The following is a 23,782-nucleotide window of genomic DNA, read 5'->3' on the forward strand; positions in this document are numbered from 1 at the left end:
CTTCACCCTTCGTTGCCAAAGCCCGAAATTATTAGTTCCATAGAACTTGTTCACATCGAAATTTATTGAAGAGACCCCAATCATTGTAGAACTAATAGATCTTATACCACTTGTTGATGTTTGTTCAAGTTGAACATGCGTAGTGGAAGCATACAATCAATCACGAAACAATCAACAACCACTAATGCAATCACTCAATGATGAAATATACTCAAGAAACAATCAAACAAAAATAAGAAGAATAAAAAACACAACTAAAACGCACAAGATTTACTTGGTTTGGCAATAGCCTATGTCCACGGGAGCAGCAACCTCGATTTTCACTATGATCAATGTCAAAGTTACAATCTTTGAAGCTTACTTGAAGCTCAATCTATTCTAGGGTTACATAATCATTATATAACTATATAATGCATACATAAGTGTTCTGGTATATCTAAAATGTATTTGTAGGGATTCCCCAGAGGAAAATCCTCCAGATAAGCCCAATTTACAAGTTACCAATTTGAAAATATGTAATCTGCACCGATGGAAACCGTCAATGGTTTGGAGTAGAAGGGAAAAAAAATACTTTGTAGCTACTGCCTGAAATTGTTGACGGTTAGTCCCCAAATCGTCGACGATTTGCCCTCCATGGCTGCACCTTACTTCTGTCCCTTTGTCCCTTGCATCACGTAACTTTCTCCAGTATATGTGATCTGCTTTAAATATGAGTCACATCCCTAACAAAGCTATCCAAATAATAGAAGATAGATTGATGTAATCTCTTCAATACCACTTCAAAAAGTGGAATCCTTCCAATAATCCCAAAGAAGCCCGAACTTTCTATATTTTCACTCTTATCCCCCACTTGAAGGTGCAAAAAATGAACCATGCATGGTTTACTTATATATCATGCATGGTAAAGGGAAATGGGGTTGAAAATTTTAAATTTTAAATTCAAAGTTCCAATCACCATAAACACCAATTGCCAACTACCAATAGCCTTGATCGTTGCTTGACATGTGACAACGGTCAAGACACTTGACATACTTGGATCCATCAACCAATCAAATCAAAATAATTTAATATTAAAATTTTAACTAAATTGGGTGACCACCTCATGGGGATTGGTTGACTGGTGTCGGAATGACACCAAAAAAATCTTCGTCCATCTACAAGAAAATAGGGAGAAATGAGGCCTAGTTGACCTCTTTATAGAACAAATTTGTTGATTTTTTGAGTCTGATCCCTAGTTTTGATTATGACAAACTGCATATTACTAGTGTGTGTGCCTAATACTTAGACTGGTCTTTAATTCAGTACACACACATGAGAAAGGATTGGTGGAAGCCTAAAAGACTTAAAGATCATACTCCTGGCATACTCCATGAAGAATCCGAAGAGTAGAAGAAAGAAGAAGAAGATTCTCATTGTAAATGCATTTATGTTTTAAATTTGGTCTATAATAATTTATATTGGTCTGTAATAATCTATGCATGTCATGCATGTAGGTAATTGTAAACTTAACAAGACCATAGTTTGACCATAGGGAGCCAAAGGACCTTAGGGCGGTCGACCAACGCCAGATTTTCTTTGGTATCCTTAAAAAGACCTAGAATGACCTTAGGACCCAAATGCATACATAAACATATTTACTTATATGGATAGGGTGAATGTATAAGGGGATTAGAACCAAAATGCATTAAAAATACATGTTCGGTCGACCGATGTATAAAAACATTTAGTCGACCAAACCAGTCAGAAGTCAACATTTTGACCATACCACAGTCGACTGTTCCTTGTCAAGTTCATACAACTTGGTTGACCGAACTCCCATTGGGTCAACGCTTTGACTTCTCAGTCGACCGACTAAAAATATATGGGCAATGCCCTGGTTGATCGAACCCCCTCGTAGGAGATTCCAACCACCCGGTCGACCGAATTTCATAGTTCAAAATAGACTAGTCGATCGAACCACGCAAATTTGGGAAAATCGCCTTTAAGACCCTTATTCCGGTCGACCGAACTCTCAGTTTGTTTTTTGTTCGGTTGACCGGTGCTCTCGGGTTGGACAATTTTTTTACCGCGGTTAAATTTTTTAAACGGGGTTAACTTTGCTAAAACGTTTTAAAACAATCCTAATAATACCCTACATGTCTTAAACGGTTATATTTTTGTCTTTGCCTATAAATATGAATTCATTTGTAAGGATTAAGTAGAGATTAGCAAAAACCATTAGCCAAAATCCTCTCAAATATTCATTCTATTGATACATTTTAGTAGTGTGAGAGCTTATTAATTGTGCTCATGATTACTAGATATTGCTAATACTCCCATAATTTTGATTGATTATTTGATATTTATTTTGGGGAGTTTGGCTAAGTTTTATCTCATAAATTTGAACTTTATAAATCTAGTGTTGGGATAAATTAGCAAGCTTAAGGATCTTTGCATTGTCATTGCAAGATGTCTATAGTTTTGTTTTTGTTGTGCAAAAATATTTCCTACAAGTTATAATATTTTTCAAACTACTTTTGACTCATTTCACTAAAGGAAATCTTTTGAGATAGTTTGATTATTTGATTAGCATATTTGAAACTTTGATTTGTTGTTGAAATTTGATATAACTTGTTTCAAAGATATAGCTTGATTAAAACCCTTTTGAGCATACTTGTTATCATATCTTATTGAGTGTTGCTTGGACAAAGATACACATCACTGAACTTACATTTACCTATATTATTGATGTGCATTGATTGATTGACATTGGTACAAATTTGCTTGTTGGAGAAGCATACACTTTGTACACTGTTTGTATTGTGAAATCTGTTGTATTCCAAGTGTGGCCTGAGGGGGCAGTAATTCAATCCGGTAAGGATTGTTTGTAAAAGTTGAGGTCAACCCTATGCTAATTGAGCTGATTGTATTAGGTGTCGCTCCACCCGTTAAGTGAGCCTGTAATGTAATCCTTGTGTTGGTGAACTAAGGCGGGGACATAGGCAGTATTGGCCGAACCCCGATAATATTTCTTGTGTTACATTTAATTTCCACACTTAAATTTACGCACTTAAATGTTGTCATTTTAATTATGGTGAATGGTTCAGAAATATTGAGATTGTTTCAATTACTTTACATTCTTACTCAGTTTGAATTCTGCTGAATTGGTTAATGATTAGAAAGACCTTAAGTTGGGAAATACTGATTGTGATTTGAATTTGACCTAGGAAAGTTTGAAATTTCAATTCAACCCCCTCTTGGAAATTCATCAAAGCTATCAAAATTTTCACTCTTTAATTTTCGGACTTAATTTTTCAAATATTCAGTTAAATTATGAATTTATTTAGGTAAAAAATGACTTGATAGATATAGAAAAACTAACATTCAATTTTATAATTTTAATTTATGAATTATGAATTTATTTTTAATTTATGCTTTTTCTAACACCATGTTTTATAAGTTATTACAATATAAATTATCAAACTATTCCTATTTGTTTTTCCTTTTATTTGCATTAAAAGAAAGGAAATTATCTAAATATTTTTCTAGTTATCAACATCATTCATTTATTTATTTCATATATTTTTAAAATTTAATATAACCATATTATCATGCTTATTCCATTAGTTAACTTGAACCAACAAGTGTACTTGGCCTAGTTATCTTGAGAACTGGTTAGGTGTCCAATTTGCTTACAAGTTCAATTTTCAAAATATTATACTTAACTAAATAATTTATTCAATTTAATTTATTAAATTGATGTTATAATTTATTTTATCATGATTGAATGAATAAGCTAAAATGTAATGTAAGGATAAAATTCATTTTCTAACATTTACATAGGGTCCGTTCGGATCAATGATTTTGATTGGAAAAAGGAATGGAAAGGTATGTAAGAAAGAAATTCATTTTCCACTATATTTTTTCTCAATATCAAATACTACTAAAATTGAAAGTTTATTTTAATGTGATTAAAAGTTAAGAAAAATCATATGTAAACTGTGTGTAAAATCATATTTTTATTAATTAATTTGGTATATATATATTTTTTTTCTTTCTTACTTTCCATAACCAAGTATGATGTGGATTCCTTCATACTTTCCTTTTCCAAAGATTTTCCAAGTTCCAAACAAACAACTAAATATTTGGAAATGTTTTTTTCTTCATAAAATCAATTCAAATCTGAGGGGAGTTTAATCGTAGTTATTATAATTTCAGCGGGTGTAGTGTCACATTTTGAAATATTTTATTAGATTTTGTTTGTTTCTTATTACTTATATTAAAGAAAGCCATAGCATATCCACGTAATGACCCTCAATAAAAAGTTTTCCATATAACTAAGTAAATAATTTTTTTAAATGATATTAATAGCAATTATGAGTACAATATTTGAACTTTGTAAAAGTCCATCTGATTCTTAAAATATATTCTTATAATCTTGTGTACATATAAATATTTGGAAACATGTATTTCTAAATATTTATTAATGCTAAATTTATTTAAATTTTTAATCAAGAAATAAATATAATGATATTACTACTTTTCTGATAATTATTTAGGGATTAACACTTTTAAATTAGAAGAACATTGAATCATTTTTATTACTTGAAAATAGTTAAAATTTAACTACTCTGTTATTGAAATTGTTTAAATTTAAAAAAAAATTATATTGAATATTAGTGATAATTACATTATTAATAATTTGGAAATATATTTTTGTAGTAAAAATAATGAAATCCTGCTCACTGCTTGAGTGTTTTTCCCCGCGAGATTTATCGCCGGTAAAGGTCAGAAAGGGAAAGGCAACACCAGAGACTAAGATGCAGCGGAATATCAACAAACAAACAATAGTTTCATTTCGTCGGTATTGAATCGTGACTCGTGAGGCCTTGTTGGCTGGGTCTCATCAGGCATTAAAGAAAGAACTGATGAATGAAGAGCCCAATCCCTAAACCCCACTCAAAAACCCTACCTTTATTTTTTCTTTATTGCAGAATTCGAACATCGATTTGGATACTTGAAGTGTTGGGAGAGATATCAATAAACAATCACAGCAGAATAATTCTTCTCCCTATATGCAAGCAAATATAGTGTATCTCTACTTTTATACGTGCTGGAAATAATAAGAGAAATAATCAATCACACCAAGCTACAAGAACACAAGCAGTTTTTTACATGGAAAACTTATCCGGTGTGAGGAAAAAAAACCACGGGACCTAGTCCAGTTAAAATCTCCATTTTAAATCAAATAATGGGTACGCAAAGTCTTCTCTAATCGTAATTAGAGGATTCAAAAATCTCTCGTCAAGATATCTACAATCTTGACAAATACAAAGAAAATTGGAGAGAATATACCAAATTTGCGGTTACTGTTCATGGGAAAAAATCCCAACTCCCGAGCTCCAAATCCGATCTCCACCGTTCAGATTGTAGATCCTTGAGTCGTGAACCTCTCCTCCAAATTTCAACTCGATCGGACCACAGACAAAATAGGATCGGGGTCTTGATGAAATCTAGGCAGCATGAGAAAAAACCACGTTTTTCTCTCTTTCTTTTGAGAAGTGACGGCTCCTCTCTTCTCCCCTCTCCTTAACAACTTCCTTTAGGTTTTCCACACTAAAAGGGCTGGGCTTTGGTCTTTTAATAAAACCCACTTGGGCTTTCCTCCACATGGAAGGAAATAACCCAACAAATCTCCCTCTTTCCGACTATGTGGAGGGAATCGTCATCCCAACGATCGAACAACAAACTTCAAGCTTCTCCCTTGGTAGTGTCTTTGTCAACATATCAGAACCATTATCATCAGTGTGAACCTTCTCAAGTTCCAATAACTTATCGTTCAACGCATCTTTGATCCAATAGTATCGTACATCAATGTAATGTGCTTCGATCTTGCATGGAAACTGGAATTCTTAGCAAGATGAATAGCACTCTGACTATCACAAAACAGCACATACCTCTGCTACTCGAAACCAAGTTCTCTCAAGAACTTCTTTGCCCATAACAACTCTTTAGTCGCTTCTGTTGCTGCAATGAACTCTGCCTCTGTCGTAGAAAGAGCAATGCACTTCTGAAGTCTCGATTGCCAAGCTATAGCCCCACTTGCAAAAGTTATCAAATAGCCCGAAGTAGACTTACGAGTATCCACATCCCCAACCATATCTGCATCTGTGTAGCCAACTAACAATGGTTGTCTATTTCCCAAACCAAGTCTCAAACTGGAAGTGCCTCGAAGATACCTCATGATCCACTTCACTGCATTCTAGTGCTCTCTTCCTGGATTTGACAAGAATCGGCTAACTACACCAACTGCATAGGCTATATCTTGTCTTGTGCAAACCATTGCATACATCAAACTTCCTACTGTTGAGGCATAAGGAACTCTTTCCATGTCTTCCTTTTCCTTATCTTTAGAAGGACATTCCTTTGTACTTAGTTTGAAGTCGGTAGCAAGAGGAGAGCTAACCACTTTAGCTTTGTCCATATTGAACCTCTGAAGCACTTTCTCAATGTACTCCTCCTATGAAAAATACAATTTCTTGGTATTCCTGTCACGACTGATTCTTATGTCAAGAATTTTCTTTGCTGGCCCCAAGTCCTTCATAGCAACTGACTTATTCAATTGCTTCTTCAACTGGTCAATCCTTGAAGCATTCCTGCCAACAATTAGCATGTCATCCACATAAAGCAGTAAGAAAATAAAATCATCATCAGAGAATTTATGAACAAATGCACAGTGATCTGAAGTTGTCTTCTTGTAACCTTGCTCCCCCATAACAGACTCAAACTTCTTATACCACTGTCTCGGTGCTTGTTTCAAACCATATAGGCTTTTCTTCAGTTTGCACACATAATCCTCTTTCCCTTTCACTCTGAAACCCTCTAGCTGCTTCATATAAATCTCTTCCTCCAAATCACCATGAAGGAAGGCAGTTTTTACATCCATCTACTCAACTTCCAAGTCAAGACTAGCTGTTAAGCCGAGTACTGTACGGATCGATGACATCTTTACAATTGGAGAGAAGATCTCATCAAAATCAATACCTTTTCTCTAACCTAACCCTTTGACAACCAATCTAACTTTGTACCGTGGTCGTGAAGAGAACTCATTTGGCTTCTTCTTGTAAATCCACTTGTTCTCCAAAGCTCTTTTTCCTTTAAGCAGCTTCACTAACTCAAAGGTTTGGTTATCATACAATGACTGCATCTCATCTTGCATGGCCTCAACCCACTCTGTCTTGTGTTCATCTTCCATGGCTTCAGCAAAACACTGGGGCTCTCTCCCGTCAGTCAATAACACATATTGTTCTACTGAATACCGAGTGGAAGGATGTCGGTCTCTCGTTGACCTCTTGGATGGAATCTTTGGTGGAATCTCTGGCACTATCAATTGTTCATCAGTCTCAACATCTCCCTGAACCTGTAAGGGGACATCCATATCACCTCTACCCTGGTGGTCATCCTGAACATCATTCTCAACCTGAGATGAAAAATTCTTCAAAGGAACTGGATCCACATTAGTTAAACTGTCACCCTGCTGAGACATAGGTTTCTCTGCCTTCTAAATATCCTGAATCGTCTTATCTTATACAAACACGACATCTCTGCTTCTCACAATTTTCTTCTCAACTGGATCATAAAGCTTGTATCCAAATTCATCTTGACCGTAGCCAAGGAATATACACTATCGCATTTTCTTATCAAGTTTGGACCTTTCATCTTTTGCCAAAAACACGTAAATGATTATAGGAAACATCCTTACCTATCCAAACTCGGTTTGGCACATCAAATTGTAGAGGAACACAGGGTGTAAGATTTAACACATGAACTACAGTGCTCAATGCCTCCCCCCAAAAGGATTTTGGCAACCGGGCTTGTGAAAGCAAACATCTCACTCTCTCAAGCAGTGTTCTATTTGTCCTTTCTGCTATGCCATTCAATTAAGGAGTTTTTGGAGGAGTCTTTTGATGACGAATACCTTGCTGTTTGCAATACTCATCAAATGGACCAGAATACTCTCCACTGTTGTCAGTTCGGATGCACCTCAGTTTCTTCCCAGTCTATCTCTCAACTAGGGCTTGAAATTTCTTGAACTCAGCCAACACTTGGTCTTTTGACTTCAAGATATATACCTACAACTTCCTTGAATGATCATCTATGAAGGTCACAAAGTATCTGGAGCCACCAAGTGTTCTCGTCTTCATAGGGCCACACACATCTGAATGTACTAAATCCAATATCTCTAACTTTCTCGAATGAGGAGAATTCTTGAAAGAAACTCTGCTCTGCTTCCCTGACAAACAATGAGTATACCTTTTCAGAAGTGTACTTTTCAGTCCACATAGTAAACTTTTCTTCCCCAGTAGAGCCAATCCTTTCTCACTCATGTGAGCTAGTCTCTTGTGCCACAACTCTACTATACCATTATCCTCCATTGCATTAATAATGTCGTTGGAGATATTTGCTTGCAGAATGTACAACGCAGAGTGTTTCATGCCTCGAGCCACAACCATAGCACCCCTGGTGAGCTTCCACTGGCCATCACTGAAAGTGTTGCAGTACCCTTCGTCATCAAGTTTACCTGCAGAAATCAAATTCAAACGAATGTCAAGAATATGCTTCACATCTCTAAGAATTAAACTCGTGCCATTATTTGTCTTCAAATACACATCCCCAATTCCAATGACTTTAACCAAGCCATCGTTTCCCATCTTTACTGTTCCAAAGTCACCAAATCCATAGGATGTAAAGAAATCCTTCCGAGATGTAGCATGAATGGAGGCACCACTGTCAATCACCCAACTGGTCTCATGATATGCAATATTTATCATCTCATCATCATAAACAAATGAAGAATCCTACAGGAGTGGTAGTAGCAACTCTATCATCACCATCTTTATCATCTCCATTCTTCATTCCCTTCCCTTTCTCATTCTTGTTTTTTCTCTTCAATTGCCTGCAATATTTCTTGATGTGTCCCTTTTTCCCGCAATGATGACACTCAACATTTGCAAACTTGTTGGACTTGCTTCTACTGTTATCTCTGTTCTTCGGACCTCTGCTCTTACTTCTCCAACTCTTTTTTGTAACCAAGATCTCTGACTGTGAAGAGGACCCCTATGTTTTTCTTTTCATCTCTTCATTTAGCAAACAACTATTGGCCATATCCATTGTGATTACACCTTCTGGAGCGGAGTTAGACAATGAAGTTCTGAGCGTCTCCCACGAGTCCGGTAATGAACCAAGCAACCATAACCCTTGTATCTCATCATCAAACTTAATACCCATTCCAGCCAACTGATTAATAATTCCTTGGAATGTATTCAAGTGATCTGATAAAGGAGTCCCATCTTGGTACCTCAAAGCCATCATTTGTTTAATCAGAAACAACTTATTATTTCCAGTCTTTCTAGCATATAACTGTTCAAGCTTATGCCATAGAGAACGTGCAATTGTTTCTCCACTAATATGGTTCAAAACATTATCATCTACCTATTGCCTGATATACCCACACACCTGTCGATGTAACAAAGTCTATTCCACATTAGACTTTTTTCTGATTTTTCAGCACTAAATACCGGTAGGTAATAATCTTTCACATAAAGAAGATCCTCCATTTTTCCTTTCCATATGTGATAATTTAAACCATTGAGATTAATCATTCTACTAGTATTTGCTTCCATAACTCAAACTGCCAACCTAACAATCTGGAAACCGGGCTCTAATACCACTTTGTTGGGAGAGATATCAATAAACAACCACATCGGAATAATTCTTCTCCCTATATGCAAGCAAATATAGTGTATCTCTACTTTTATACGTGCTGATAATAATAAGAGAAATAATCAATCACACCAAGCCACAAGAACACAACCAGTTTTTTAGGTGGAAAACTTCCTCGGTGTGAGGAAGAAAAACCATGGAATCTAGTCCAGTTAAAATCTCTACTATCAATCAAATAATGGGTACACAAAGTCTTCTCTAATCGTAATTAGAGGATTCAAAAATCTCTCATCAAGATATCTACAATCTTAACAAATACAAAGAGAATTGGAGAGAGAATATACCAAATTCGCGGTTACTGTTCATGAGCAAAAACCCCAACTCTCGAGCTCCAAATCCGATCTCCACCGTTCAGATTGTAGATCCTTGAGTCGTGAACCTCGCCTCCAAATTTCAGCTCGATCGAACCACAGATGAAGCAGAATCGGAATCTTGATAAAATCTAGGTAGCATGAGAAAAAACCATGTTTTTCTCTCTTTCTTTTGAGAAATGACGGCTCCTCTCTTCTCCCCTCTCTTTTTACAACTTTCTTTAGGTTTTCCATACTAAAAGGGCTGGTCTTTGGTCTTTTAATAAATTTTTAATCAAGAAATAAATATAATGATATTATTACTTTTTCGATAATTATTTAGGGATTAACACTTTTAAATTAGAAGAACATTGAATCATTTTTATTACTTGAAAATAGTTAAAATTTAACTACTCTGTTAGTGAAATTGTTTAAATTTAAAAAAAAAATTTATATTGAATATTAGAGATAATTACATTATTAATAATTTGGAAATATATTTTTATAGTAAAAATAATGAAATCCCGCTCACTGCTTGAGTGTTTTTCCCCGCGGGATTTATCGCCGGTAAAGGTCAGAAAGGGAAAGGCGACACCAGAGACTGAGATGCAGCGGAATGTCAACAAACAAACAATAGTTTCATTTCGTCGGCATTGAATCGTGACTCGTGAGGCCTTGTTGGCTGGGTCTCATCGGGCGTTAAAGAAAGAACTGATGAATGAAGAGCACAATCCCAAAACCCCACTCAAAAACCCTACCTTTATTTTTTCTTTATTGCAGAATTCGAACATCGATTTGGATACCTGAAGGAGGCTCTAACAGGGCGGTATGCTCTCTCTCTCTCTCTGGCGGTGTTTCGCTTCACAGTAGATTGTCTTGGAAATTGAAAATCCTCTCTATTACATTCTATTTGGATAAACAGACAAAATTCCAAGCACAGATGATCAAATTGCTCAATGTTTTGAATTTGTTGACACTGATAAGTTGAGCACTCTGGGAAGTCTTCCTGTTATCTCATTTGAATATGTATTGTCATTATCATCAGTGGTGTTTTCTTCATTCTGCCCAGTTTTATTGTTTACAGGCGGCATCGTTCTGTACGTGCTATTGTAATTAGCACTATATCGGTTCTCCTATCTTATCCTTTGTCATGCTTCGTGTTCCTTTACTAATTTCCTAATAAAAATTCAAGTATGACAGTCGTTGAATCACGCCTGCAACAACTGCCAATGTGCCTCAGGCTTTACTTCCGTTCGTCAAACCTGTTCAACAACCTATCTCAGCAAACTCGCTGCTTTGCCAGTAATTCATTCCCTTGTAAAGTCTCACAGTACCTTCACCGAGCCAAGCTTATTGATTCAATTCGGCTTGGTCTCCGCTCCAACCATCCGGAATCACTCATCCCTCTCTTAAGTGATCCCAGTGTGGACTCTTTCGTAGTCTCTAATGCCCTACGTTCTGCTCCTTCCCCAGAATCTGCCCTTTCCCTCATTCAAACTCTTGAAGCCATTCCTCATTTCTCTCACACTCAAAATACTGTCTACACACTGGCCAAGATCCTAGCCAAGTCTCACCGGAGTTCCGAACTTAAGGACTTGATAGATGCCGTCAATGCTGGCAAGTTCACAAATGTGGCACGTGTCAGCTTTATGGACCGCATGCAATGGTATGCTGCTGCTGGAGACCTCGATTCAGTTCTTTGTGTCTGGAATGACTTGAGAGTCTCTCAAAAGCGTCCATGTACTGAGTCTTACAACATTGTGATGAGCCTTTACGTCGACATGGGTAAGGACATGGAGGCTGTGGAACTTTTCTATCGGATGATTGATGAAGGGGCAATTCCTAATTCGAGAACATACACAATTATGATCAAGCACCTTGTGAAGTGTGGGAAAGTGGATTCTGCATTTGATGTTTTTAATATATTGCCATTCATGAGGATTAAGCGTACTTTAAAGCAGTATTCAATTTTGGTGGAGGGATTCAGTGCTTTAAAGCAGTTTGATGCAATTAAGACTCTGCTTAATGAGATGAGGATTGATGGAATTTTGCCTGGCCGAGCCATGCGATTGTCGTTGCAACACACGCAAGAGGCAGGATTTGTGCATGAAACAGATGAATATCTTAGAGAAATGTTACCAGATGAGAGAATAAAAAATGTGGGGTTGTCTGTAGATAGTAGCGATGATGAGGATGTTGATTTTGACTATGGAAGTGGTGAAGCTGATGTAGGAGTCCACTTAAAACCATGGTTGGATCCTAGAGCTTTAGCCCATGCCTTGTGTCATTGGAGTCCTGATGAGGTAGCAGCTCTGGGAAATGCAAAATTTGTGTGGACAACTCGGTTGGTTTGCAAAGTACTTAGAAATTTCAATTCACCAGTAACAGCTTGGGATTTTTTCTTTTGGGTTGCTAGTCAGCCAGAATTCACTCATGATATCTACACAGTACAAAGGATGATAGTTCTTTTAGCGCGCCATGGGCATGTTACCTTGGTTGATGAACTCTTACTGAAAATAAGGAGGGAGGGAATCAGCTTGCCTTTCAGTACCATCAGATTGATCATTGACTTCTATGGCATTTCAAAAAATGCTGATGCCGCTCTCAACATCTTCCGTGATTGTAAATTGCTCTGTGGTTCCATATCAGATTCCAATCTGATGCTAATGTATTCATCTCTCCTGCGAACATTGACCAAATGTAACAGGAATTCTGATACTTTTAGTGCACTTGAAGACATGTTTTCATGTGGGATATATCCAGATATCCAGACATTTTCAGGTTTGATGCATCATTTTGCACTACAGGGAGATATAAAAACGGTGCAGAAACTCTTTACAATGGTTAGGCAGTGTGGCGTTGAGCCAGATGCTTATATGTTTAAGGTTCTTATCCATGCTTACTGTAAGTGCAAGAGAGCTTCTCTTGCTTGGAGGATTTTTGAAGACATGAGGAACTTAGATTTGATGCCTGATGCTGCCACAAAAGAATTGCTTGTGAAGAGTCTTTGGAAGGAGGGCAGGCGGAGAGAAGCTGCTGCTGTAGAAGAGAGAAGTGAGGAAATAAGAGGCATCTTGCCACTTGCATTGCGTGGTCATGTTTGGACTGTGAGCTCTGCAGATCTCACAAGAGTTTATGATATCTACTCCACTAGTTTTACAACCTACAGTGGGTAGAGTTATGCATGGATTTGGAAAGCAGATGATGCAGTGAAGTGATCAACAACTCATCCATGTGGAAATTTAATCCATACTGTGATGGGGGGAATCTATTGAGGTGAATTTATGGCAGATATTGGAGTTGGTATGGTTGAACTTTTATCCCTTGTGTTAGTTTGTGTTAATTAAATCCATCTCATCAAAAGGAAATTAAAAGAAGACAAAGGATAAGGAGATGAATAAGAGGAAGAAAACAAGAATATGCTGCAACTTCATGCTTATATTGAGTAAAGTATAATCATTACTCAAGTTGATTTTTGTAATGTGGCATTCTTTTACATTTTTGATTCAGCATGGATATATGTTTTGAGTTTGTTCAGTGATGAGTCTCTCTCTCTGTCTTTCTCGGAAAAAGGGGGTAACACCTACAGGAGGCGTTTACTGTGTTTACTGTTGCTATTTGTCAGCAACCCAGACACCACAAATAAATTCCTGTCATGATGTTCATGTATTTTTGGACCTTTAGACAACTTGGAATTTAGAGATGAAACTGAATTTTTTTTTGTTTTTTTGTTTTTTGTTTGTTTTTCCCTTGGAAGTCTATTTTTCATTCAGTGTGATCTCTTCAACTATGTTCAATTTGTTCTCCTTTTGGCTCATTAGGTGAAGAGGGCCTATGAGCCTATCTTTCAGCTGACACCCATATATATATATATATATATATATAAGTTAACAGATATGGGGAGCAAGGGGTGTCAGCTGAACCAAAAGATAGGCTCATAGGTTCTCTTCACCTAATGAGCCAAAAGGAGAACAAATTGAACATAGGATATGTAAAAGAGGGAAATTTTGTCAGATGTGATTTTGTTTGATAGACAACCTGACAATTTTGCCTGCGAATCTTTAAACTACATGTATGTCCTTGTTAGTTGTTAGCAAGAATGGCTCCTTTAATCCTAAACATGCAAAGCCCCCTTCCCTTTCCCTCTCCTACTGCACCACAGCCCCCTTTCTGTTGCTGCGCAGGACCTTTATTTTCTCATTACAAATCATCAGCTTGCTGATTTTTAGGTTGTTCTTTACTGTGCTATGGTCTTTCCTTCTCAGCAGCCAGCAGATTTCCAGGTTACTCTCACCAACTCTAAAATGAATGAACTAAGACCAAGATGAAGAGTTGTTTGAGAACTTAACATTCTAGAGCTCTGGTTTGTTTTCAGATTTTTCAAAATTTCCTGTTCTATATTTTCTTATCACAAAATAAAAGTAAAGAAGTTGGTACTTGCATATTTTTTTTGGGTTTTATTAATTTTTTGGGTTATTGCCAAGATATGCACTGAAATTTGAGTTGAGTATTAAATTCCCTCCTTGAGGTTAAAGTCGATCATATTGCCGTGTAAACTTTGGCATATCGAGTTACCCCTTTCATATATGTTTGCCATGAAGTGTTGGATGTGTAACTGCAAATGACTTATATGCACTTATCTAACTTATGCATTAAGGAGTTAGTTTTTCAGATATTCAGTGAGACTGGAGGAATCTTCTCTGAATTTTATGTTTCTTTTTTCCAGTGTTTTTTATTAATTTAATTTTCTGAATTTTCCAGAATTTTTACGGGAGAATTCTTTTCCTCCTTTAATAACTCTCCTTTTACCAATGAAATCTCTTCTTTTTCTATCAAAGAAAATAAAATAAACAAAAAACTTAAGGTTATTTTCAAGATGGCCTGTGAACTTTAGATCAGGTATCAAATGCCTCCTTGATTTGTCCTGTGAGATCTCCCCCATAAATCACTGTGCTGAGTGCTGAGGTAATGCTAGTACACTACCCTTCAAACTTCTTTTTACCAATGCATGCAAGGCCTTCCTTGACCTCAAGAATCAGCTAATCTGCAACAGTACCAAGTGAGGAAACAATTGTTGTAGATGACAGGAGCACTGTTGGCGATGAAGCAGTGAATCTGTACCTCAGTTGCTACAAAGCAGCTGAAGCAGTCTGCGGTAGATAGGTAATTTTGGGGTCTCTTGACATTGCACAGTGGTCTATATGGGGTCATGATCCCTTGTCTGCGCTTTGTATCCTCATTGATTAGCTGGCTATTGAGCTCTGCAAAGATCACGTACATATTGACAAAGAAGTTTAAAGATTAGTGGCAATTTTACTGGCTCCATTTGGCAATTAGTAGATTGACTATAGTAGAAGTGCACATTACTAATCATAACTTAAATAAGGGCTTATTTGTTAACCACAACATAAGAGTACACTTGGACCGAGGGGAGTGGCAAAATTGAAGGGGCTACTTGATGAATTTTGAACTCAAAGGGGTTATTTGATATCCAACTCAAAGTTCAAGGGGGTATTTTGGTATTAATACTTTCCCTTTTTATTTAGAATACATGTTTATTAGCACCCTTTTTTTTTTTTTCAAGGCTCAGGGCATTGCCCTTTTCTTGTTATTTGATCATCTATAAACCCTTTAATTGATATCAGTCATCATAATTTTTTAAGAACATTTTCAGTCGGTCAAATTTATTTTTTAAAAGTTTAACTGTGTATGACTCTTGTGCACACCATTATTTCCCATACTGTATACTATAACTTATGCATGTAAATATTATGGATTCAATTGAAATTTTGGCTTTTACTTGGGATACCTATTTCCAAAAATGACTTTGAACATGGGACTACGCAATTCCTGTGGCATGATGGTTGAATTTTTGTGCTGTATTTTTATTTTTTAATATTCTGAAACTGTTACATTCATTCTTTATTTTGTTTGTTATTCAGTAGAAAGACATTGTGGTGGAATCAGAAGAGGACCCAGAAATTTATTATCTCCAATTTTTAAAATTTTTTTGGAAAATATGAAATAGTGCCAATCAGGTTATTATTAGTAAATTTTCTACTGCTGTGTAGTTCGCATGCATTATACTGGCAATACTCGCAGGGTATGCCCCTTATTTTGAAGTTTAGTTTGCAGTTAATATCTGCATTCTCGTCATCACTTGAGAGTTTTCTCTCTTTTTTAATGGGCTCCGTATATATGATCGAGAATTCTGAAGGTGAATCTATGCGCTGCTTTGCTGAAAAATGTCTCATGGATTTTCTTTTTGTTTGTTTATTTCTCTTGTTATATGAAATCAATTTTTTTTTCTCTGGATAGGAAAAGAAATTTATTAAGAAAGAAGAATGTACAAAGAGGATGAGAATTCCTCAAAAAAACGTAAAAGAAGCAAAAAGAGCTCATACATGAAGAAATCCAAGACTAGGTCAAAAGAGCCAGTCAATTGTGATGAATATCTCAGCAAAATCTGTATTGCCAGAACACCTTGTGTTGAACACCTACATGGACGGACAACAAAAATGCAACCCAGTCCTAAATCAAATCCACAAAACACCAAAGATCTCGAAAAACCCAGTTGTTTCTCTCCAACCAATACAAATAACATCAAAAATAGAATATCACCACATGATCCTGGCATTTTTATGCCCTGCAAAACCTATAAGTTCAACCATCAAGAATGCCTCCAGATAATGAGGGCACACCCATCACTCTTCCAAGTTCCAAAAAACCAAAATAGTTTCATAGACACCTGGCTACAGGGCATGCAAGGATGAATGAGCATGGTCTTCATTACTATAACGACACGTCTGCAGATATAGCCAGGTATGGTCTCACCTGCATCAAGTCGTAGGTGCTAACTCTATTAAAAATGATGATCCACACAAAAGCCTTTGCCTTTGCAAGAGCTTTAGCTCTTCACAATCTATTGGCAGGAAGAAAAGAATGAAAAAAACCTCTTTAGTTGAACATGGAACGATTTACAAGAGAAAACACCCAAATTTTCCAAACCCTACGAGAGAGGTAAATTCCTCAAGCTTCCTATCATTAAGATTACAATGAAACTAAAAATCCCAAGAAACGTCAGAGCCATCCAAAACAAGAAAGGATGAAATAAGGATACAGAGGGACGAAACATGGAATGAAAAGAAACAGAAAAACAAATATCAGCATGAGTTTCCATGGTCTACATGTGAGATAGCCATCTTATTAGCATCCCACTCATTCTCTGCAAATCATATTTACTTTTAATAACCCCATGGGGAAGAAATTAGTTTTTCTAAAGAAAACTGTTATAATCATTTACCCACCATAACAATAATTTTAGGCACTAAAGAAAAAACCAGTTTCCAAGAGAGCTGTCATAATCATTTACTCACCATACTATGTTTTTTGACACCAAATACTCAGGAGCCAATCTGTAGGTTTCTTCCCTATTTGTTCGGATTGAATTTAGTTTTTTTTCTTTTAATCCTCCAATCACTCAATCTAGCCGCCTTCACTTCCAGAATTATGTGTATGGTTTCTATATATATATATATATATATAAAATGGGGTGTCTTGGAGCTCTTCTTTTATTTTTCTTTTGTTTTCTTGGCAATAGAAGGTTAATTTTCTTAATTATTTTGCTTTATAATTAGCCATATTTCTGATATTCTACATTTATTTTGTTTGATTTTGGTTTTAATTATGTTGCCTTGTTTGTTTGAAGGCTAATGTTTGTAATTTCCTTGAAGCATGATTATGGAAAATGTCTGGTTACAGGGGAGCCACTTGTTACCATAGATAACACTATAACACTGTTCCAAATGACAGTGGCAAGGTTATTACCTGGTATTATCCCCTATTTATATTTAATTGGCGTTGTTATCATTTTTATTGCTGATTTTCTTTTCTTACCATATTTTAATTATTACTTCTTGATGCTTGAACTTTGTTGGCTTGCCCTATGGTTTTGTATTCTAGTGAACCTAGACCTATGTAAGCTCTAAATCCATTGGAATACTTGGAAATTTTCAGACTGTACATCTCTAGTGAATTTTTTTGTTAATCGAGTTTTATTGGCTATATTACATTGTTTTCATATGCTATATATATAGAGCACCTTTTTTCTTGCTCTGTGATATCCTTCTTGATAAACAAACTACCATGAAATATTACATAGTTTTGCTAATTCATCAGAAACAGTTATTGAAATGTTAATTTTGACTGCTGTTTAATTGAATATTTCTATTAGTTTGAACACACACACACACATTCTCCATTTATTTCTCAACCAAAACCATCAATTGAAGAGCTATGAACTCATCCAGCTTCTTGTTAAAACTAACTGCAGGGTACCCTAGGCTTAGGAGACATCCTGGTTTTAATGCCTGGGATTTCCATGTTGGAGGTCCTCAGGTTCAAATTGAGGAAGGGCTGGAAAGGGGTATGGGTTGTTGGTTGGGAGATGGGTTACCTCTCATTGTAGCCAAATGTGGGCCTCAATTAACCATTTTTTTTTTAAATGCCGAGCATGAATTGAAATTCAATGCTCAAACTGCTTTTCAATCTGCTGAATGTAGATTCTAGACTGCAGTTGTACATGGGATACTTCTCAATGTGCCCTTTAATAAACAGCAAATGGTATTGAAAACTTGTTTTCTTGCGCAAAAAAAGTGCCTATGATTATACGGAAGGCTGCTGCAAAGAGCTAGATTATGATTATTTTTTCTTCTTGGTAGTTCTGTTTATTGTCCTATTTGTTTTGGTTTTGTTCACCTAGGCTATAATATAAGAAACTGATTCAATTAGGAAGTTATCATAATTCTCATTCTTTTTCTGTTTATAATTAGCATATGATGCCTTTGTATTTGTATGCATAGTATTATTATATAAGCATGATTTGACTAGGATTGAGTTGGCTTTAGGGGCCCCTAAGGGGTTGCCATCATTTGATTATTCAATTTTCTCCTATCAATTGCTGCTCTTAATTTAGGAGCTGTTAATTTTTTTTGGTTCACAGGGGAGCTATTATGAAAAGCAGAGCTTAAGCGGAAGTTACTATCCTTTGTTTTTTGCAACAAAGATGACTCAATTTTTATGGAATTTTGGAAAAAGTATGATGCTTGGAGAACCCAATATAGCTGTCATGTACACAATAATACCTCCATCCTTTAAAAAGTACACATACAGTGGACATGGCTGTGTTAGTTCGTTTATTTGTCCGTATAATTTTCAGTTTTTTAGGGAAGAAACTGAGGGGTTGTTTGGTTTGTGACATAAAAAATATTTTCAGAAAATCACATTCCCGAGAATCTCATTTCTGGGATCAGGATATTTGAGTCATTGAAATATTTTTATTTGATTTGTATTGTAACATTCTCAGGAATGTGCATAGGTATCCCATGTCAATATTTGATTTAACATGGGAATCCTTATAGGTGCTTAAGATGACCATGTGTAACTAATATATAAAGAATAATTATATTTTTAAATCCATATACCTACTAAAATACGTATTTAATTAAGTCTATATTCTAAAAAAAATTTCAACAATGATAAGTTTAGAACATTTAATACTTAATAATTGATTAACTAAAATAATTGAGGGCTATATCTAAATATTAACTATTATATTTAATTTTTATAAGATATAATAATATTAATTTTATTTAATGAATCACTAATGTCAATTAAAATGTTAATTACATAAATATTATACTTTTAATGAACATTTTAAAAAATAATTTATATCTTTAGTTAGGATTATATTATTTTCTAATTAAAATTAATTAATATTTATACTAATTGAAAAATTTTAATGTAATGTTATTAATAATTTATTAGTTTAAATATAATAATAAAGTTTGATAATATTATATTATAAGGGTATTATTGTCCGAAAGCTAAAATAATGAGGGTAATTAATTTGGTTCAAAAAGTGAGATTCTTGTGAGAATGCGATTCCCATGAGACTTACCATAGGCGGAGGTGGGATTGTGATGCTTATATTTCATGAGAATCTTTTCATTCCTAAATAATGTGGACATTTTAACAAGTCAGATTCTCATGCTCAAACAAACGTGGAAATGAGATACATGGGCATTACATTCTCAACAATTTTGAAAAATGCCACAAACCAAACGCCCCTTTAGTGTTTTTTCAGAGTCAAAAGGGGAGTACTTTTATTTAGAAGGAAGAAATATTATTAGATGTGGGTATCTAAATTTATGTTAATAATTTTCAAATATATATATATATATATATATATATATATATATATTTTGGTGTGTAGTTTTGTTTACCATATGTCGAACTTGAACATCATGATGATGCTTTTATTTTATTTTAATTTTTTAAAAAAGAGAAAAGAGTATCCTGAATAGTTGCTTCATCTTTAACTCGTCTATTTTGAATTGTGGATTGGTGTATATTGAACAGAATTATAAGACAGTTAATATTGCCAGCAAAAACAGAAGAAGCAAATTATATCATTTTATGGGGACGAAAAATTCCTCTTAAAAAGACTTATTTTGTAGGCAGGGGCTTAGTAGGTTTAGTACAAGTACTCGTATCATACTAGGACCTTAATAGAATATCAATACAATTTGGACACGAGAGTTCAAGAATTCTAATGTTGAACATGAAGTTTTAAAATGGTTAAATGAGGTTTTATTTAATCACATATGACAAATCATACAATCATAAAACTGGGGTGAAAAAAAGGCAAATGTGGGTGGAAGGTGAGGAGATGTAAGTGAAAAACCTATTTAATGTCTTGAAAGTTTTATTCCTCTACAAGTGCCATCAAGAGCTCCTGCTGAAACTATGGTTCCCTGAGAAGTTGCTGGACATTTCCCAGGTCATGGATGTTGTCAAAATTCCTGAGAGGGATTGCACAATCTCACCCATCCCTGGGCGGCCTGCTGGATCTGTCTTTAAGCAACTATCAATCAACCTGATCATGAATCTAGCAAGCTCTGAAGGATATGTTCCTTCCAAAGCGGGGTCTATAAAGTCCTCCAATTTCTGCTTTTCATCTTCCTCATGAAGCGCAGCAGATAGGACTTTGGATATCTCTCCTCCAGAAAAGCTAGCAGCTTCTTTTCCTGTAAGTAGCTCCAGCATGAGAAACCCAAATGCGTAAGTATCAAGCTTTGGGGATACCAAACCATGCTCCAAATACTCAGGTGCCATGTAACCTTTTGTCCCGACAATATGTCTCGTTAATGCAAATTGACCATCCTGCCCTTCAGCTGATCTTGTTGAACTAAAGCTTGCAATCTTAGCCCTGAACTCACTGTCAAGCAGAATATTGTTGGTCTTTAAATCCATGTGGACATGGGGAGGGATTGTGTGGCAATGGAGATAATTAAGCCCTGTTGACACATCCAAAGCAATATGTATCCTCTGTGTCCAATTCAGAGACTTTTGATCCCTGTTGCTGTTGCTGCAATATAGCCAATCACTCAAGGGTCCATTTGCAGCATACTCATAAACAAGATACCACTGTCCATCATTGAAACTGATGCCTGACAGGCAAATAAGATTAAAATGATTGATCTTGTTCAATAAACTTATTTCCTTTGACACATCCCTGTTCATCTTCTTTATAGCGGCCCAATCCCCATTAAACCTGCCACGATATACAGATCCCTTAATCAAACATTTGGGGCTAAAATTCTCTGTTGCAGATTGCAACTCCCCAAAACTGTACACTTTCAGGGATTGGGCCATAGAAGACATGCTCGCTAAGAATTGATGGGAGTCCTCATCTAACTTCTTACTTGGTTTCTTGCAAGACTCGAAGCTTTCTGAGCAAACAGTTTGATCAGTTCTCCTACGAAATAATGCATAATAAGCAGCAGCACTAATGGCCAGCACAAGAGCTATTCCTGGTACAATGCCGGCAATGATGTAAACCCATGTTTTCTTTGAGCTTCCATTTGAAGGTGGAGGAGGAGGTGGAGGAAGGGATGATGGAGGGGGTGGTGGCGTTATGGTTTGAGATCTAGAGGGTGGATTTTGCAGAGGAATTAGAAGGGTGGTGAAAGGAAAAATAGTGTTGTCTTGTTCTGAGAGCCCATTAGCTTTCAAAACGCTCCCTGTTTGGACACTATATCTCTCACTTATGGATGAAACATAATCACCCTCAGCGACTATGTAACTCAATAGATTCTTCACTCCGGCATCACTTTGGGTCTTTGTGGGACAAGCACATCTAAGAGGAACATTAATTCTCAGGCCAACGGATAAATTGGTAGGAGCATAACTATTTTGATCCTCGAGAGCTTGGCAGGTTGAAAGGCCTTGAAAGGTGTCGTTTGCAATCAAGAAGTAAGTATCATTCTGCTCAATGACATAAGATGTGTTTGCCTGAGAATGCTTACCCGAACAGGAGCAGTTGACTGGAACAATGACCTCGTTGTTAATTTCGAATGATGCAGTCACAGAAACATCGTTTATTTGGGAAAGCTGAGATGGATCCGAAGCAAAGAGATCGGAGATGGAGGAAACAGAGTCGTGTTGGGGCTGAGACCTGAAAATCAGGTATGCTTGGCAGCTTGAGTTAACCCCGATGCAGCTGTAGCCCAGAACGGAAGTTGAGTTATCTGTGTTTCTGCAATTTGTGTTAGCCTTTCTTATGTAAGGCTGCTGAGCAAGAATCAAAGAAGAGCGAGAAACCAGGAAGAACGCGGATATGGAGAAGAGAGCTGCGAAACGCATCTTGGTTGGAATGCAGAACTCTTGTGGAGAGCTATGTCTGAAGCTCTTTAATGCGTTTCAATCCGTGTTCAAAAGGTCATTGAGGCCTCCTGGGGAAGAAAGACATTTCATTTCAGGGACGTTGAGGAGGCTGTGTTTGATTAATGGCAAGGAATTTCAAAGAGAAGAGGCTCAAAGAAACAGCCATTGTGAATGTGGGAGATGCTTTTTCCGGAGACTGGGTCTGGCTGACAGGGAGGCAATCCCTTGGTTGACCATCTCACATTGGTTGGTTCGAAGTTGAATACCATCGAAAAATAATACTTAAAAAGTTTGAACATGTAGCAATGACATGACTCATGAGCAACCTTTTCTGAAAAGATAAATGGTAAATTGCGAAAATCTCTCCCTAAAGTTTTGATATTTACACTCGAAGTTTTTGAAAATTCATGGATCTCCCTTTAACTTCAATTATATTTGTGTTTATACCCTTTACATGTGCTTGCAGTCTGACTTGATAATGTCATGGAATAAAAAAAAGTAGCAAGTTTATTCATGTACATATTGAAATGAGTTTTGATAAATGATGTTAAGCAAATAGTAGGTTTGCCTATGATATGAATAATTTTAATTTATTTTAAGAATATTTGTGACATAAAATATAAAATGTATTAATTAAAAGAAATAAAATAGGTGTCACTAAATAATATTTGCTAAAATAGGTGTATGTTTGTATGTATATAATATAAACACAATTGAAAATAGTTAAAGATTAAAAACTAATATTTGCTAAAATTTAGTTGCCATGATTGTAACGGGCCATTTAATTGTGTAAAAATATTTTTTTATTTTTTTATTTTTAGCTTTTCAAATAATAATGAAAACTTCATTTTATTTTTTGGTTTTTCAAGATTTATTTTTAAGAAGTATAAAATAAAGAGTTTGTTTAGTTGTATAAAATAATTTTTTATTTTTATTTTTAACTTTTAAAACAAAAAAAAAAAAAAAGGTAACTTAAATATGTAGGTTTGAAAAAATAAAGAAAT

General features: G+C 35.8%; 2 protein-coding genes across 2 annotated transcripts; one reads left to right on the forward strand and one right to left on the reverse strand.

Moving 5' to 3' along the window:
* The first annotated feature begins 10,660 nt into the window (after positions 1-10,660).
* Positions 10,661-13,589, forward strand: LOC131146406 (pentatricopeptide repeat-containing protein At5g66631). The gene is made up of 2 exons (XM_058096005.1): positions 10,661-10,878; positions 10,975-13,589. Exon 2 carries the CDS (start codon positions 11,246-11,248, stop codon positions 13,226-13,228), a length of 1,983 nt encoding a protein of 660 aa, XP_057951988.1. The 5' UTR covers positions 10,661-10,878; positions 10,975-11,245; the 3' UTR covers positions 13,229-13,589.
* A 7,090-nt stretch (positions 13,590-20,679) lies between these two features.
* LOC131146416 (lysM domain receptor-like kinase 4) lies at positions 20,680-23,082 on the reverse strand. Its single transcript, XM_058096017.1, has one exon. The coding sequence runs from the start codon at positions 22,755-22,757 to the stop codon at positions 20,838-20,840; it is 1,920 nt and encodes a 639-aa protein (XP_057952000.1). The 5' UTR covers positions 22,758-23,082; the 3' UTR covers positions 20,680-20,837.
* Between the last annotated feature and the right edge of the window lie 700 nt (positions 23,083-23,782).

Source organism: Malania oleifera, chromosome 1 (assembly GCF_029873635.1).
Source record: "Malania oleifera isolate guangnan ecotype guangnan chromosome 1, ASM2987363v1, whole genome shotgun sequence".
Lineage (NCBI taxonomy): Eukaryota > Viridiplantae > Streptophyta > Magnoliopsida > Santalales > Ximeniaceae > Malania > Malania oleifera.